The sequence below is a fragment of the Carcharhinus amblyrhynchos genome, unplaced genomic scaffold (genome assembly GCF_965287045.1).
Source record: "Carcharhinus amblyrhynchos unplaced genomic scaffold, sCarAmb.v2.hapA scaffold_512, whole genome shotgun sequence".
NCBI lineage: Eukaryota > Metazoa > Chordata > Chondrichthyes > Carcharhiniformes > Carcharhinidae > Carcharhinus > Carcharhinus amblyrhynchos.
Window position 1 is genome coordinate 112,501 of NW_027650252.1, and position 13,459 is coordinate 125,959.

Sequence of the window (13,459 nt, forward strand, 5' to 3'; positions counted from 1 at the left end):
CACTCCGAGACCCCCCTACTCCCTCCACCCCTAGACCCCCCCCAACTCCTTCCCTCCCCGAGACCCTCCACTCCCTCCCAACTGGATCCCCCTGTCCCTCTCTCCCTAAGCCTCCCTCTCCCTCCACTCCGAGACCCCCCTACTCCCTCCAGCCCTAGACCCCCCCACTCCCTCCCTCCCTGAGAACCCCCCACTCCCTCCCTCCCCAAGGACCCCTCCCGGAAGACTCCTACCCCCCCATCCCGGGCCCTCCCAGCCTCCCCTCCCCCGCAGTCGGCACTTACTCTTCCGGCAGGATTCGAAGTCCTCTGGGAGCAGGGCGTCCTGTCGATTTGCCAGCACGAAGGCCAACACGGAGAGTACCAGGGCGTCCAGGATCCCCAGGATGGCCAGTACGAAGGCCCAGTGGATGGCACACCTGCCCAGCGAGTAACTCCCTGCGCTCGACCCACACAACTGCTGCACCTCGGGAGTCTCCCAACCATCTGGGAATACCACACACCCCAGCGCCTGGCAACTGGCTGGCACCGAGATAACACACAACGTGGGGGGGGTGGGGGGAGACAGAGAGAGAGAGACAGAGAGAGAGAGACAGAGAGAGAGAGACAGAGAGAGAGAGAGAGAGAGACAGAGAGAGAGAGACAGAGATGGAGGGAAAGACAGAAAGATACAGACAGACAGAGATAGAGAGAGACAGAGAGATAAAGAGTTAGAGTTTGATACTAACCTTTCAGAGTCTCCGCACTTTCTCAGAATGTGCTCAGTGTTGGGTTGAACCAACAGTGCGCACAGCAAGATTCCACCATCTCCCCGCCCCACCTGAGGGGATACCCACCCCCACCACCACCCCCTCGGGTTCAGTCTCCAAAAGGAGAATGCCCAGGCCTCAGGATGTCAATACCGCCACCACCCCCACCCTCGACACTCACCCCCTCCCCCAGCGACGCACAGTGACAGCAGTGTGTACCGTCTACAAGATGCACCGCAGCGACTCGCCAAGGCTCCTTCAACAGCGCCGCCCAAACCCACCACCTCTACCCCCTAGACGGACAAGGGCAGCGGACACCATGGGGAACACTCACTGCCCGCAAGTCCCCCACCCACCCCGTCCCTACACACACCCCATCCCACCTTGGAAATATATCGGCCGTTCCTTCACTTCTCCCCCTCCCCTTAAACACATCAACCGGATTCACCTCAACTATTCCCTGTGGGAGTGACTTCCTCACTCTCCGGGGAAAGGGATTTCTCCATAATTCCCCCCACGGACCCCCCCGCAATGGGTTTATTAGTGATCGTCTCATAGACTCCTACAGTGCAAAAGGAGGCCATTCAGTCCATCGAGTCTGAACTGACCACAATCCCACCTAGGCCTCATAACTCCGCACGCTTACCCTACAGCTAGTCCTCCTGCCACTAAAGTCGATTTAGCACGGCCAATCCACCCAACCCGCACATCTTTGGAGCGTGGGAGGGAACCCACGCAGACACGGGGAGAATGTGCAGACTCCACACAGACGGTGACCCCTGCCGGGAATCGAACCCGGGTCCTGGGCGCCGTGGGGGCAGCAGTGCGAACCGCCGTGCCGCCTCCGTACCCAGGACGCGCAGCAGAAACATTTTCTGTACGTCAACCATACCGAAGGCCCCTTTCATCATCTTAAAGACCTCAACCAGGTCGGACCACAGCACCACCCCCCCCCACCCCACCCCACCTCACCCCCTCACGGGCCCTACCCACACCCACCCAGCCTTCTCTTCCCTTCAGGCTTTGTGGACGACTCAGGAGTGAAGGTTCCGGATAAATGCTTCGAGCGTTTGTCCTCGGGGTGGTTTTGGGGGTGCGGTTGGTGACGTCAGAAACAGGGTCTGGTTAGGCAGTGTTAGGAATTAGGAGGAATCGAGGAGAGAAATCTTTGCGCCCTCCGATTAACTCGATAAGGTTTCGGGAGAAAGGGGCAGCGAGAGAGAGAGAGGCAGAGAGAGATTGAAGGACTGAGGCCTAGCGGAGAACGTTGAAGCCTGCACACCCCAAGATGGCCGCCCTCTTCCCCGCCCCCTATCCACCCACCCACTCCCCAGGTGCTCATGGGAGTCTCTCACTGACTGCTCTGAGGAACAAATAACCCCAATCTCTAATGGGCCTCCGCCCGTTCCCGGGTGACACAACGGCACAGTGGTGAGCGCTGCTGCCTCTCAGTGCCAGGGACCCGGGTTCGATTCCCGGCTCGGGTCACCGTCTGCGTGGAGTTTGCACATTCTCCCCGTGTCTACATGGGTTTCCTCCGGGTGCTCCAGTTTCCTCTCACAGTCCAAAGATGTGCGGGTTAGGTGGATTGGCCGCACTAAATTGCCACTTGGTGTCAGGGGGATGAGCGAGGGTAAATTAATGGGGTTATGGAGATAGGGCCTGGCTGGGATTGGGGTCAGTACAGACCCAGTGGGCCAAATGGCCTCCTTCTACACTGTTGGGTTCTATGATTCTGTGTAACAGGCTTGGGAGGAGCTGAATGGCTCCTCCTGTTCTGCTGTAGCAGACTCAAGGAGTCCATTCTGCCCATCAAATCATTGTCTGCACATTTGAGTCAATCAAGCTTGAACACACGACTTTTCTGTAAACATGGAGGGCATTGAGGGAAATATGGCAGCTCCACACTAACCCCCCCCCCCCCCCAAAACCCCACTGCGCCCCCCCTCCCCAGCCTCAAACCCACCATTTCCCCCCCGGTCATAGATCAAAACTTGCCTGGGGTTGGTGGGGTTGCCGGGGGGGTTGGGGCTGTAGGTCGGCAAGGCAGAGGGAGGAGCCTGAGCTTCCCCTAGCCTGTGTCTGGGGCTCTGTACCGCACTGGGTTAGACAATTAAAGCTGTAATTTGACCGATAAGCCGAGATAAGAACTCAGTCTAATCCTGACCTCTCAGAAGCACACCAGGAATTACTCAACATAGGCCGAGCTTGGAGCCTGAGCTTTTCCTGCCCAGTCAGAACCACATACACCGGGTTAGATGAGGCTAACTCGATGTAGGCCATGATTGAAGCCTGAGCTTTTCCTGCCCTATCAGAACCATGCATTCCGGGCTAGATGAGGCTAACTGGATGTAGGCCATGATTGAAGCCTGAGCTTTTCCTGCCTAACAGAACCATGTACACTGAGTTAGATGAGGCTAACTCGATGTAGGCCATGATTGAAGCCTGAGCTTTTCCTGCCCTATCAGAACCATGCATTCTGGGCTAGATGAGGCTAACTGGATGTAGGCCATGATTGAAGCCTGAGCTTTTCCTGCCTAACAGAACCATGTACACTGAGTTAGATGAGGCTAACTGGATGTAGGCCATGATTGAAGCCTGAGCTTTTCCTGCCCTATCAGAACCACACGCACCAGGTTAGATGAGGCTAACTCGATGTAGGCCATGATTGAAGCCTGAGCTTTTCCTGCCCTATCAGAACCACACGCACCAGGTTAGATGAGGCTAACTCGATGTAGGCCGAGTTTGGAGCCTGAGCTTTTCCTGCCTAACAGAACGTCGCACACCGGGTTAGATGAGGCTAACTCGACGTAGGCCGAGATTGGAGCCTGGGGCTTTCCTGATTCACAGCCCCGTCGACGGGCGCACGATTAGTGGGCAAGCGCGGAGCAGCTAGAGAGGCACGAGTGTGAGGGTTTAGGGAGAGGGAAACGGTCCATACCAGCAGAGAACTGGAGCCAGGCGCACACCTTGTAAACCGTGGCGGGGCTGCCGCAGCGGTACAGGCCGAAGCAGCAGCAGATGCTGGCCAGCACCAAAACCAGGGCCATGCAGACAAAGACAGCCGCCGTCTCGAAGGAGGGAACCGGCGACAGGCTGGCCACGGAGCCCTGGCACTGGGGCAGCCACTCCGTCTCCAGGCACACCTCGAAGAGGCCAAAGCTGCCAGTGGGGCCTGGGCCTGCCCCGCTCCGCACCCAGGCCGGCTCGATCAGCACCACCACTTCCAGCACGGCGAAGCAGAGCGTGCAGACAGCCCACAGGGCGGCCACTGCCCGCGCGTTCCTCACAAAGTCCGTCTGGTAAAGATGTGCCACCTCCCTCGCGGCCAGCATCGCGGCGAGGGGGCAGGGGGAGGGGGTGGCGGAGAGCAGAGGGTAGCAGTGCCAGCTGGAGACACAGCCTGAGCTGCAGGCCAGGAGGTGGCCCTGGCGTCACGCAGAGGTGCTGCTTCTCACTGCAGGCTCTCTGCAGCACAGCCCAGACAGCGCTCAGCTCGGACCTGACAGATAATCCATCAAGGACACAGAGTCCAAACCCACCTCCCCACTGCTCCCAGGCACTCCGCTCTCTCACTCCCCCATTCACACTGACACCCAAACACACACACACACTGACAACCAGACACACACACACACACACACTGACAACCAGACACACACACACACACACACACACACACACAGGCACCCAAACACACATACACACACACACACACACACACACAGGCACCCAAACACACACACACACACACACACACACAGGCACCCAAACACACACACACACACAGGCACCCAAACACACACACACACACACACAGGCACCCAAACACACACACACAGACACTGACAACCAGACACACACACACAGGCACCCAAACACACACACACACACACACAAACAGATACACTCACTCTCTCTCACACATACACTCACTCTCACACACACACTGACACTCTCAAAAACACACACACACACACACACACACACACACACTCTTTCACGTACACATTCTCACTCTACCGCACACACTGACACACACACACACGCTGCCCCATACACACTGACATCCTAGGCACACACTCTCACTGACACACTCTCCCACCCAGACACACTCCCCTACACTCTGACACCCAGACTCACTGACACAGACAGACACCCACACGACACACACACACACACTGACACACACAGTGTACCTGTCAGGCAAAATACCAGGAAGTGTCAGAAAAATCCTCTGGAATGTTGGACAGCAACATAATCTCAGACAGCCAGGCAAAGGGGAAGATGCTAACAGCAGCTAATAAAAATATCGCTGGCTTTCTCAAAGGTGAAGACGGAAAGAGAGAGAAAGAGAGATGGAGAGGGATAGGGAGGGAATTCCAGAGCTTAGGAGCCCGCCAAGCTATAGAAATAGGGAAGGTTGTAGGGGCTGGAGTAGGTTACAGAGATAGGGAGGGTTGTAGGGGCTGGAGGAGGTTACAGAGATAGGGAGGGTTGTAGGGGCTGGAGGAGGTTACAGAGATAGGGAGGGTTGTAGGAGCTGGAGGAGGTTACAGAGATAAGGAGGGTTGTAGGAGATGGAGGCGGTTACAGAGATAGGGAGAGGCGTAGAGTTTGGATGAGATTAGAGAGATAGGGAGTGTTGGAGGAGGTTACAGAGATAGGGATGGCTGGGGGGTGAGGTTACAGAGCTAGGGAGGGTTATAGGAACTGGGGGACGTTAGAGAGATTTGATTTGATTTATTATTGTCAAATGTATTAACACACAGTGAAAAGTATTGTTTCTTGCACGTTATACAGACAAAGCATACCATTCATAGAGAAGGAAAGGAGAGAGTGCAGAATGTAGTGCTACAGTCATAGCTAGGGTGCAGAGAAAGATCAACTTAATGCGAGGTAGGTCCATTCAAAAGTCTGATACCAGCAGGAAAGAAGCTGTTCTTGAGTTGGTTGGTCCGTGACCTCAGACTTTTGTATCTTTTCCCCGAAGGAAGAAGGTGGAAGAGAGAATGTCCGGGGTGCGTGGGGTCCTTGATTATCCTGGCTGCTTTGCCGAGGCAACGGGATGTGTAGACAGAGTCAATGGATGGGAGGCTGGTTTGTGTGATGGATTGGGCTACATTCACGACCTTTTGTAATTCCTTGTGACCTTGGGCAGAGCAGGAGCCCAGACCAAGCTGTGATACACCATTGAAAGCATTCTTTCTGGTTGTATCTGTAAAAGTTGGTGAGAATCGTAGCTGACATGCCAAATTTCCTTCGTCTTCTGAGAAAGTAGAAGTGTTGGAGGTGATAGGGAGGGTTGTAGAGGCTAGAGGAGGTTACAGAGATAGGGAGGGTTGTAGGGGCTGGAGGAGGTTACAGAGATAGGGAGGGTTGTAGAGGCTAGAGGAGGTTACAGAGATAGGGAGGGTTGTAGGGGCTGGAGGAGGTTACAGAGATAGGGAGGGTTGTAGGGCCTGGAGGAGGTTACAGAGATAGGGAGGGTTGTAGGGCCTGGAGGAGGTTACAGAGATAGGGAGGGTTGTAGGGCCTGGAGGAGGTTACAGAGATAGGGAGGGTTTAGGAGCTGGAGGAGGTTACAGAGATGGGGAGGGTTGTAGGGGCTGGAGGAGGTTACAGAGATAGGGAGGGTTGTAGGGCCTGGAGGAGATTACAGAGATAGGGAGGGTTGTAGGGGCTGGAGGAGGTTACAGAGATAGGGAGGGTTGTAGGGCCTGGAGGAGGTTACAGAGATAGGGAGGGTTGTAGGGCCTGGAGGAGGTTACAGAGATAGGGAGGGTTGTAGGGGCTGGAGGAGGTTATATAGAGGGAGGAGGTGAGGGTAGGAAGGGGTTTGAAGTTGTGTATTTTAGAATGGAGGCATTGTGAGACCGGAGTATCGGAGGTCAGAGGACACAGTGATGGGTGAAAATGTGGGCTCTGTGTGAGTTAGGATTGAAGGGCAGGAGTGTTGTGAATGAGCTGAAGTGTACTTTAGTGATTGGCATAATGGTGCCTGGGTGTGAAGCCTTCAGCAGCTGATGAGCTGGGACAGGTTCTGGTGATGTTTCAGGGTGGGTATATTTTGCCTTTGTGTTGAGGGTTCGACTCTGAGAGAGGGAGAGTGAGAGAGAGACTTAACAATGTGGGAATGGGTCACTCAATGCAGAGAGGGTTACCACCAAAACTAATGCCTATTGCCCATGGCTAATTGCCCCTTGAGAAGGGGGTGGCGAGCCACCATCTTGAACCTGCTGCAGTCCCGTGTTGGACAGGTGTAACATTGTCCCTCATTCTGATAATGCATGACTCTTTGCAATGTTGTTCAACTTTTATTTCATAGAACATTACAGCGCCTGTACAGGCCCTTCGGCCCTCAATGTTGCGCTGACCAGTGGAACCAATCCAATGACCCTCTAACCTAAACTATTCCAATGTTATCCATATGCATATCCAATGACCATTTGAACGCCCTTAAAGTTGGCGAGTCCACAACTGCCGCAGGCAGGGCATTCCACGCCCTTACTACCCTCTGAGTAAAGAACCTACCTCTGACATCCGTCCTATATTTATCATTCCTCAATTTAAAGCTATGTCCCCTCGTGTTAGCCATCACCATCTGAGGAAAAAGGCTCTCACTGTCCACCCTATCTAACCCTCTGATCACCTTATATGCCTCAATCAGGTCCCCTCGTAACCTTCTTCTCTCCATTGAAAATAACCTCAAGTCCCTCAGCCTTTCCTCATAAGACCTTCCCACCATACCAGGCAACATCCTGGTAAATCTCCTCTGCACCCTTTCCAATGCTTCCACATCTTTTCTATAATGTGGCGACCAGAACTGTACGCAATACTCCCAGTGCAGCCGCACCAGAGTTTTGTACAGCTGCAACATGATCTCACAGTGCCAAAACTCAATCCCTCTACCAATAAAAGGTAACACACCGTATGCCTTCTTAACAACCCTATCAAACTGGGTGCCAATTTTCAGGGATCTATGCTGATGTACACCGAGATCTCTCTGCTCATTCACACTACCAAGAGTCTTTCTGTTAGCCCAGTACTCTGTAATCCTGTTACTCCTAAATTTCAGTTTGGTACCATCTTCAGTTAGCCATGGAAGATGAATTCTTCTTGTGGCGTCCTTCCTTCTCAACTGAATGGATTTCTGTTGAGGATTATCTGATATTCCCTCAAGTGTCTGCCACTGCTGCTTTGTCTCGGACCATCTGCCTCCACTTAAATAAAGGTAATTAGAAGGGTAAGACCCCAGTTTCTCAGCCTCAAATTGAACGTACAATTCTGCGATGTTATGATCACTCTTACTTTGAGAACCTATGAGGTCAGGACTTAATTCTGTCTTATTATGTTACCCTATTTCCTGATTGGTTCCAGAAACAAGAAACACTCAAATACACTCTATGAACCCCTCCTCCAGGGGACAACTTGATTCACCCAATCTATAAGAAGATCAAGGATTATTGTTGTCCTTTTTCTATGCCTCCCAAGTCTCCATTAAATCTTGTTTCCCACTCTGTCCTACAGTGTAGTGACTGCCACGGAACCTATAAACCACTCCCTCCGGTCCCTTTCCATTGCTGATGTCCACCCCAACTGATTCTCCATCTTGATCTGCTGAGCCGAGATCATTTCTCACTGGTCGCGCATCCCGTATCAATTTGCTATCCCGCCTGCTTTTCCTTCCTACCTGCTCATCAGACAGCCTTGAATGCGCAGGTTTCCAGCGCTGGGTCACCTTGTAACCACGTCGCTGCAATTGACATTACTCCATACCCACTTAACTGAATGTATGCTGTCAATTGAGCCTTGGTGAATATTGCAGGAATTCTGATAAAGAGCAAAGGACAGTACAGCACAGGAACAGGCCCTTCGGCCCTCCAAGCCTGCGCCAATCATGACGCCTCCTAACTAAAACTGTACGCACTCTCAGAGTCCATATCCTTCCACTCCCATTCTATTCATGTATTTGTCTAGTTGTCTCTTAAATGTTGCTATTGTATCTGCTCCCACCGCCTCTCCGGGTAGTGCGTTCCAGACATTCACCACCCTCTGTTAAAAAACTTACCTCGCACATCTCCTCTAAACCATTCCCCACGCACCTTAAACCTATGTCCCCTAGTGCTTGACTTTTCTAGCCTCAGAGGATCTGACTATCCACTCTGTCCGTGCCACTCATAATCTTGTCAACCTCCATCGTTCCAGCGAGAACAAACCGAGTGTATCCAACCTCCCCTCATAGCTAATACCCTCCAAACCAGGCAACATCCTCTTCTGTACCCTCTCCAAAGCATCCACATCCTCCTGGTAGTGTGGTGACCAGAATTGAACACAATATTCCAACTGAAGCCTAACTGGGGTTCTGTACAGCTGCAGTCTGACCTGCCAATTTTTATACTCAATGCCCTGACCAATGATGGCAAGTGTGCTTTCTTTGATCTTTTTGCTTAATCCCTTCTTTTGTTCCTTCCTCTAATCCTGGTACACTTTTCTATCCCTTCTTGTCGGCCTCCGGTTATCATTAATTCTGATCATTAACTCTCCCCAGCAATGACCCACCTCTCCTGCCTATTTAGTTTAACACCCTATTGACCTGGCTATCCAATTTACCAGCTCACTGGTCCAGGTGCACTCCGTCCCAATTCTACAGCCTCCTCTTAGCCCCGGCACGTATTGAAAATCGGGGTGCCGTGTGGTTTGGAGGGGAACTTGTGGGTGGAAGTGTGGGTGTATAAAGGGATCTGGATGTCCTTGTACACCAGTCAGTGAAAGGGAGAGGAGGGTTTGTAAGTTCATTACAAGAGGACCGGAGTCCAGGAGACTTCAAAAGCAGGGAGGTCGTGTTGGAGTTGTATAGAAGTTTGGTGAGGTCACAGCTAGAGCATTGAGTGCAGTTCCAATCACCACATTATAGGCAGGATGTGATTGCACTGGACAGGGTGCAGAGGAGATTCACCAGGATGCTGCCTGGGATGGAACATTGAAGTTATGAAGAGAGGTTGGATAGGTTTGAGTTGTTTTCGTTGGAGCAGAGAAGCCTGAGGGACATGGACAGGCTGGATAGGGAGCAGCTGTTCCCCTTAGTTGAAGGGTCAGTTACGAGGCAGCGTAAGTTCAAGGTGAGGGGACAGGAGGTTTAGGGGGTACGAAGAAAATCTTTTTACCCAGAGGGTGGTGAGGGTCTGGCCTGCGCTGCCTGGGAGGGGGGTGGAGGTGGGTTGCCTCACGTCCTTTAAAAAGTACCTGGATGAGCACTTGGCACATCAGAACATTCAGGGTGATGGGACAAGTGCTGGTAAATGGGTCTGGTAGTGTGTGTCTGCGTGTGGGGAGGGCATGTGTTTGGGGTGGGTGTGTGAGAGGAGGGGTGGGTATGTGTCTGGGGAGGGGTGCGTCCGGGAGGTGTGCGTGGGCAGATGAGTGTGTTGGGGTGTGTGGGCGTGTTGGGGGTGTGTCTGGAGGATGTGAGCGTGGGTGTGTCTGGGAATGTGTGTGCTGGGGTGTCTGCGTACCAGCACGCGTCTGGGGGTGCGTGAGATGTATGTGTTAAGGTGTGTGTGGGTGTGTGTCTGGGGGTCCATTCCAGTTCCGAGTTCTGCTGTGTTAAAGGGGGTGCGTGCCACTGCCACATGATCGCCACCTTGTCCCCATTCTCCACACTCTTTTCCACTTTCACATCTGTACAGGTGGTAGAGCGGGCCACAGCCACTGGAATTACGATGCCTCCTCCAGGTGGGAATGATGGTCATTCTCTCCTTGCTGAATCCTGGGAATTTGATGCACGTCGCACCGAACATTCAGGGGAAAATTCTCAATCAGACGCACACTGAAGCAATAAAATGATCCACAACTCCCCGGATCTGGGTCATCGATCAACTCTCTTCAATTCTGAGGCCCCTCTGGTCATCGAGCCACCCCTCCCAGCTCAAAACAAGTGACAGGACCATGGCCCAGTGACAGGAATGGTGAGCGGGACACATGGAGGGAAGGGTATGTAAATAGTGCCACACTTTGGAGAGACCCAGGAGAGTCAAGGTGATGGAGAGTGAGCATTGAAGAAGCAACGTCCTGTCAGAGGGTCGGTGCCGAGGGAGCGCCGCACCGTGGAGGGTCAGTGCCGAGGGAGTGCCGCACCGTGGGAGGGTCAGTGCCGAGGGAGCGCCGCACCGTGGGAGGGTCAGTGCCGAGGGAGCGCCGCACCGTGGGAGGGTCAGTGCCGAGGGAGTGCCACACCGTGGGAGGGTCAGTGCTGAGGGAGCGCCGCACTGTGGGAGGGTCAGTGCCGAGGGAGCGCCGCACCGTGGGAGGGTCAGTGCCGAGGGAGCGCCGCGCCGAGGGAGGGTCAGTGCCGAGGGAGCGCCGCACTGTTGGCCCTCCATTTGCTGGGGTACGGTGTGGGACGTTGTCAGTTGCTGGAAGTTTTAGGTGCCGAACACCCTGGAAAGTTTTTTTTTAAAGTTTATTTATTAGTGTCTTACATTCACACTGCAATGAAGTTACTGTGAAAATCACCTAGTTGCCACACTCCAGCACCTGTTCGGGTATACGGAAGGAGAAGTTAGCACGGCCAATCCACCTAACCCACGTCTTTTAAACTGTCCCTAAAGCTGCCCTTTTAGTGTAACACTAATGCAATTTATTTCAGAAGAGGTGCAAAGATATATTTTACCAATTGTTAAAAAAGGGTAATTAGAAACTGATTGGAACGATTAAGTGGTACAATGATAAATGATGGTGCCAGGAAAGGCTGACATCACTAACCTTCCAGCTGTGGGATCTCTGATGTTCGCATTAAACCCCTTCAGCACTGGCTACCACCCAGCTGGTGACCCATCAACTCAGTCTCTAAAATTCCCTGGACCCGGCTAGTGACCCAAGACCCTAAATTTGACCCTTGACCCTGACTGTGATCACCCAGCCAGCTTTCCTCTCACGATGACCCCTGGCAGTGAGCTTTCACTTAGTGAACGTCCGTGAGCTGCACTGAGGGAGAGAATTGAGACAGGAAATCGAATGGGGAGTGGGGGAAACAGAGGCGAGGATCTTGAGAGAGAGGGACAGAGAGAGAGAGGGAGAGAGAGAGAGAGAGAGAGAGAGAGAGACAGAGAGAGAGAGAGACAGAGAGAGAGAGAGACAGAGAGAGAGAGAGACAGAGAGAGAGAGACAGAGAGAGAGAGAGAGAGAGAGAGACAGAGGGGGAGAGAGGGGGAGAGAGACAGAGGGAGAGGGAGAGAGAAGAGAGAGAGACAGAGGGGGAGAGAGAGAGACAGAGGGGGAGAGAGACAGACAGAGGGGGGAGAGAGACAGGCAGAGGGGGAGAGAGACAGCAGAGGGGGAGAGAGACAGCAGAGGGGGAGAGAGACAGGCAGAGGGGGAGAGAGACAGGCAGAGGGGGAGAGAGACAGGCAGAGGGGGAGAGAGACAGGCAGAGGGGGAGAGAGACAGGCAGAGGGGGAGAGAGACAGGCAGAGGGGGAGAGAGACAGGCAGAGGGGGAGAGAGACAGGCAGAGGGGGAGAGAGACAGACAGAGGGGGGAGAGAGACACGAGGGGAGAGAGAGAGAGACAGAGGGGGAGAGAGACAGACAGAGGGGGAGAGAGACAGACAGAGGGGGAGAGAGACAGACAGAGGGGGAGAGAGACAGACAGAGGGGGAGAGAGACAGACAGAGGGGGAGAGAGACAGACAGAGGGGGAGAGAGACAGACAGAGGGGAGAGAGAGACAGAGGGGAGAGAGAGAGACAGAGGGGGACAGAGAAGACAGAGGGGGACAGAGAGACAGAGGGGGACAGAGGGGGACAGAGACAGAGGGGGACAGAGAGACAGAGGGGGACAGGAGGGGGACAGAGAGACAGAGGGGGACAGAGAGACAGAGGGGGACGGGGGGAGAGAGAGACAGGGGGAGAGAGAGACAGAGGGGGAGAGAGAGACAGAGGGCGAGAGAGAGACAGAGGGGGAGAGAGAGACAGAGGGGACAGAGAGACAGAGGGGGACAGAGAGACAGAGGGGGACAGAGAGACAGAGGGGGGACAGAGAGACAGAGGGGGACAGAGAGACAGAGGGGGACAGAGAGACAGAGGGGGACAGGGGGGAGAGGGGGACAGAGAGACAGAGGGGGACAGAGAGACAGAGGGGGACAGGGGGGGAGAGAGAGACAGGGGGGAGAGAGAGACAGAGGGGGAGAGAGAGACAGAGGGGGAGAGAGAGACAGAGGGGGAGAGAGAGACAGAGGGGGAGAGAGAGACAGAGGGGGACAGAGAGACAGAGGGGGACAGAGAGACAGAGGGGGACAGAGAGACAGAGGGGGACAGAGAGACAGAGGGGGACAGAGAGACAGAGGGGGACAGAGAGACAGAGGGGGACAGGGGGGGAGAGAGAGACAGGGGGGGAGAGAGAGACCGGGGGGTACAGAGAGACGGGGGGGGACAGAGAGACGGGGGGGGACAGAGAGACGGGGGGGGACAGAGAGACGGGGGGGGACAGAGAGACGGGGGGGGACAGAGAGACGGGGGGGGGACAGAGAGACGGGGGGGGGACAGAGAGACGGGGGGGGACAGAGAGACGGGGGGGGACAGAGAGACGGGGGGGGACAGAGAGACGGGGGGGGACAGAGAGACGGGGGGGGACAGAGAGACGGGGGGGGGACAGAGAGACGGGGGGGGACAGAGAGGACGGGGGGGGACAGAGAGACGGGGGGGGACAGAGAGAC

General features: G+C 54.4%; 1 protein-coding gene across 2 annotated transcripts in view; it reads right to left on the reverse strand.

Moving 5' to 3' along the window:
• Window positions 1-4,202, reverse strand: part of lhfpl4b (LHFPL tetraspan subfamily member 4b) — a 10,516-nt gene extending 6,314 nt beyond the window's left edge. For both annotated transcript variants that reach the window (XM_080183994.1, XM_080183993.1), the window contains exons 1-2: window positions 3,690-4,202; window positions 285-521 (exon numbers count right to left, since the gene is read on the reverse strand). In XM_080183994.1, coding sequence (XP_080040120.1) covers window positions 285-521; window positions 3,690-4,083 — 631 coding nt within the window. In that variant the 5' untranslated portion in view covers window positions 4,084-4,202. The remainder of the gene's footprint in view (window positions 1-284; window positions 522-3,689) is intronic.
• Window positions 4,203-13,459: the final 9,257 nt, after the last annotated feature.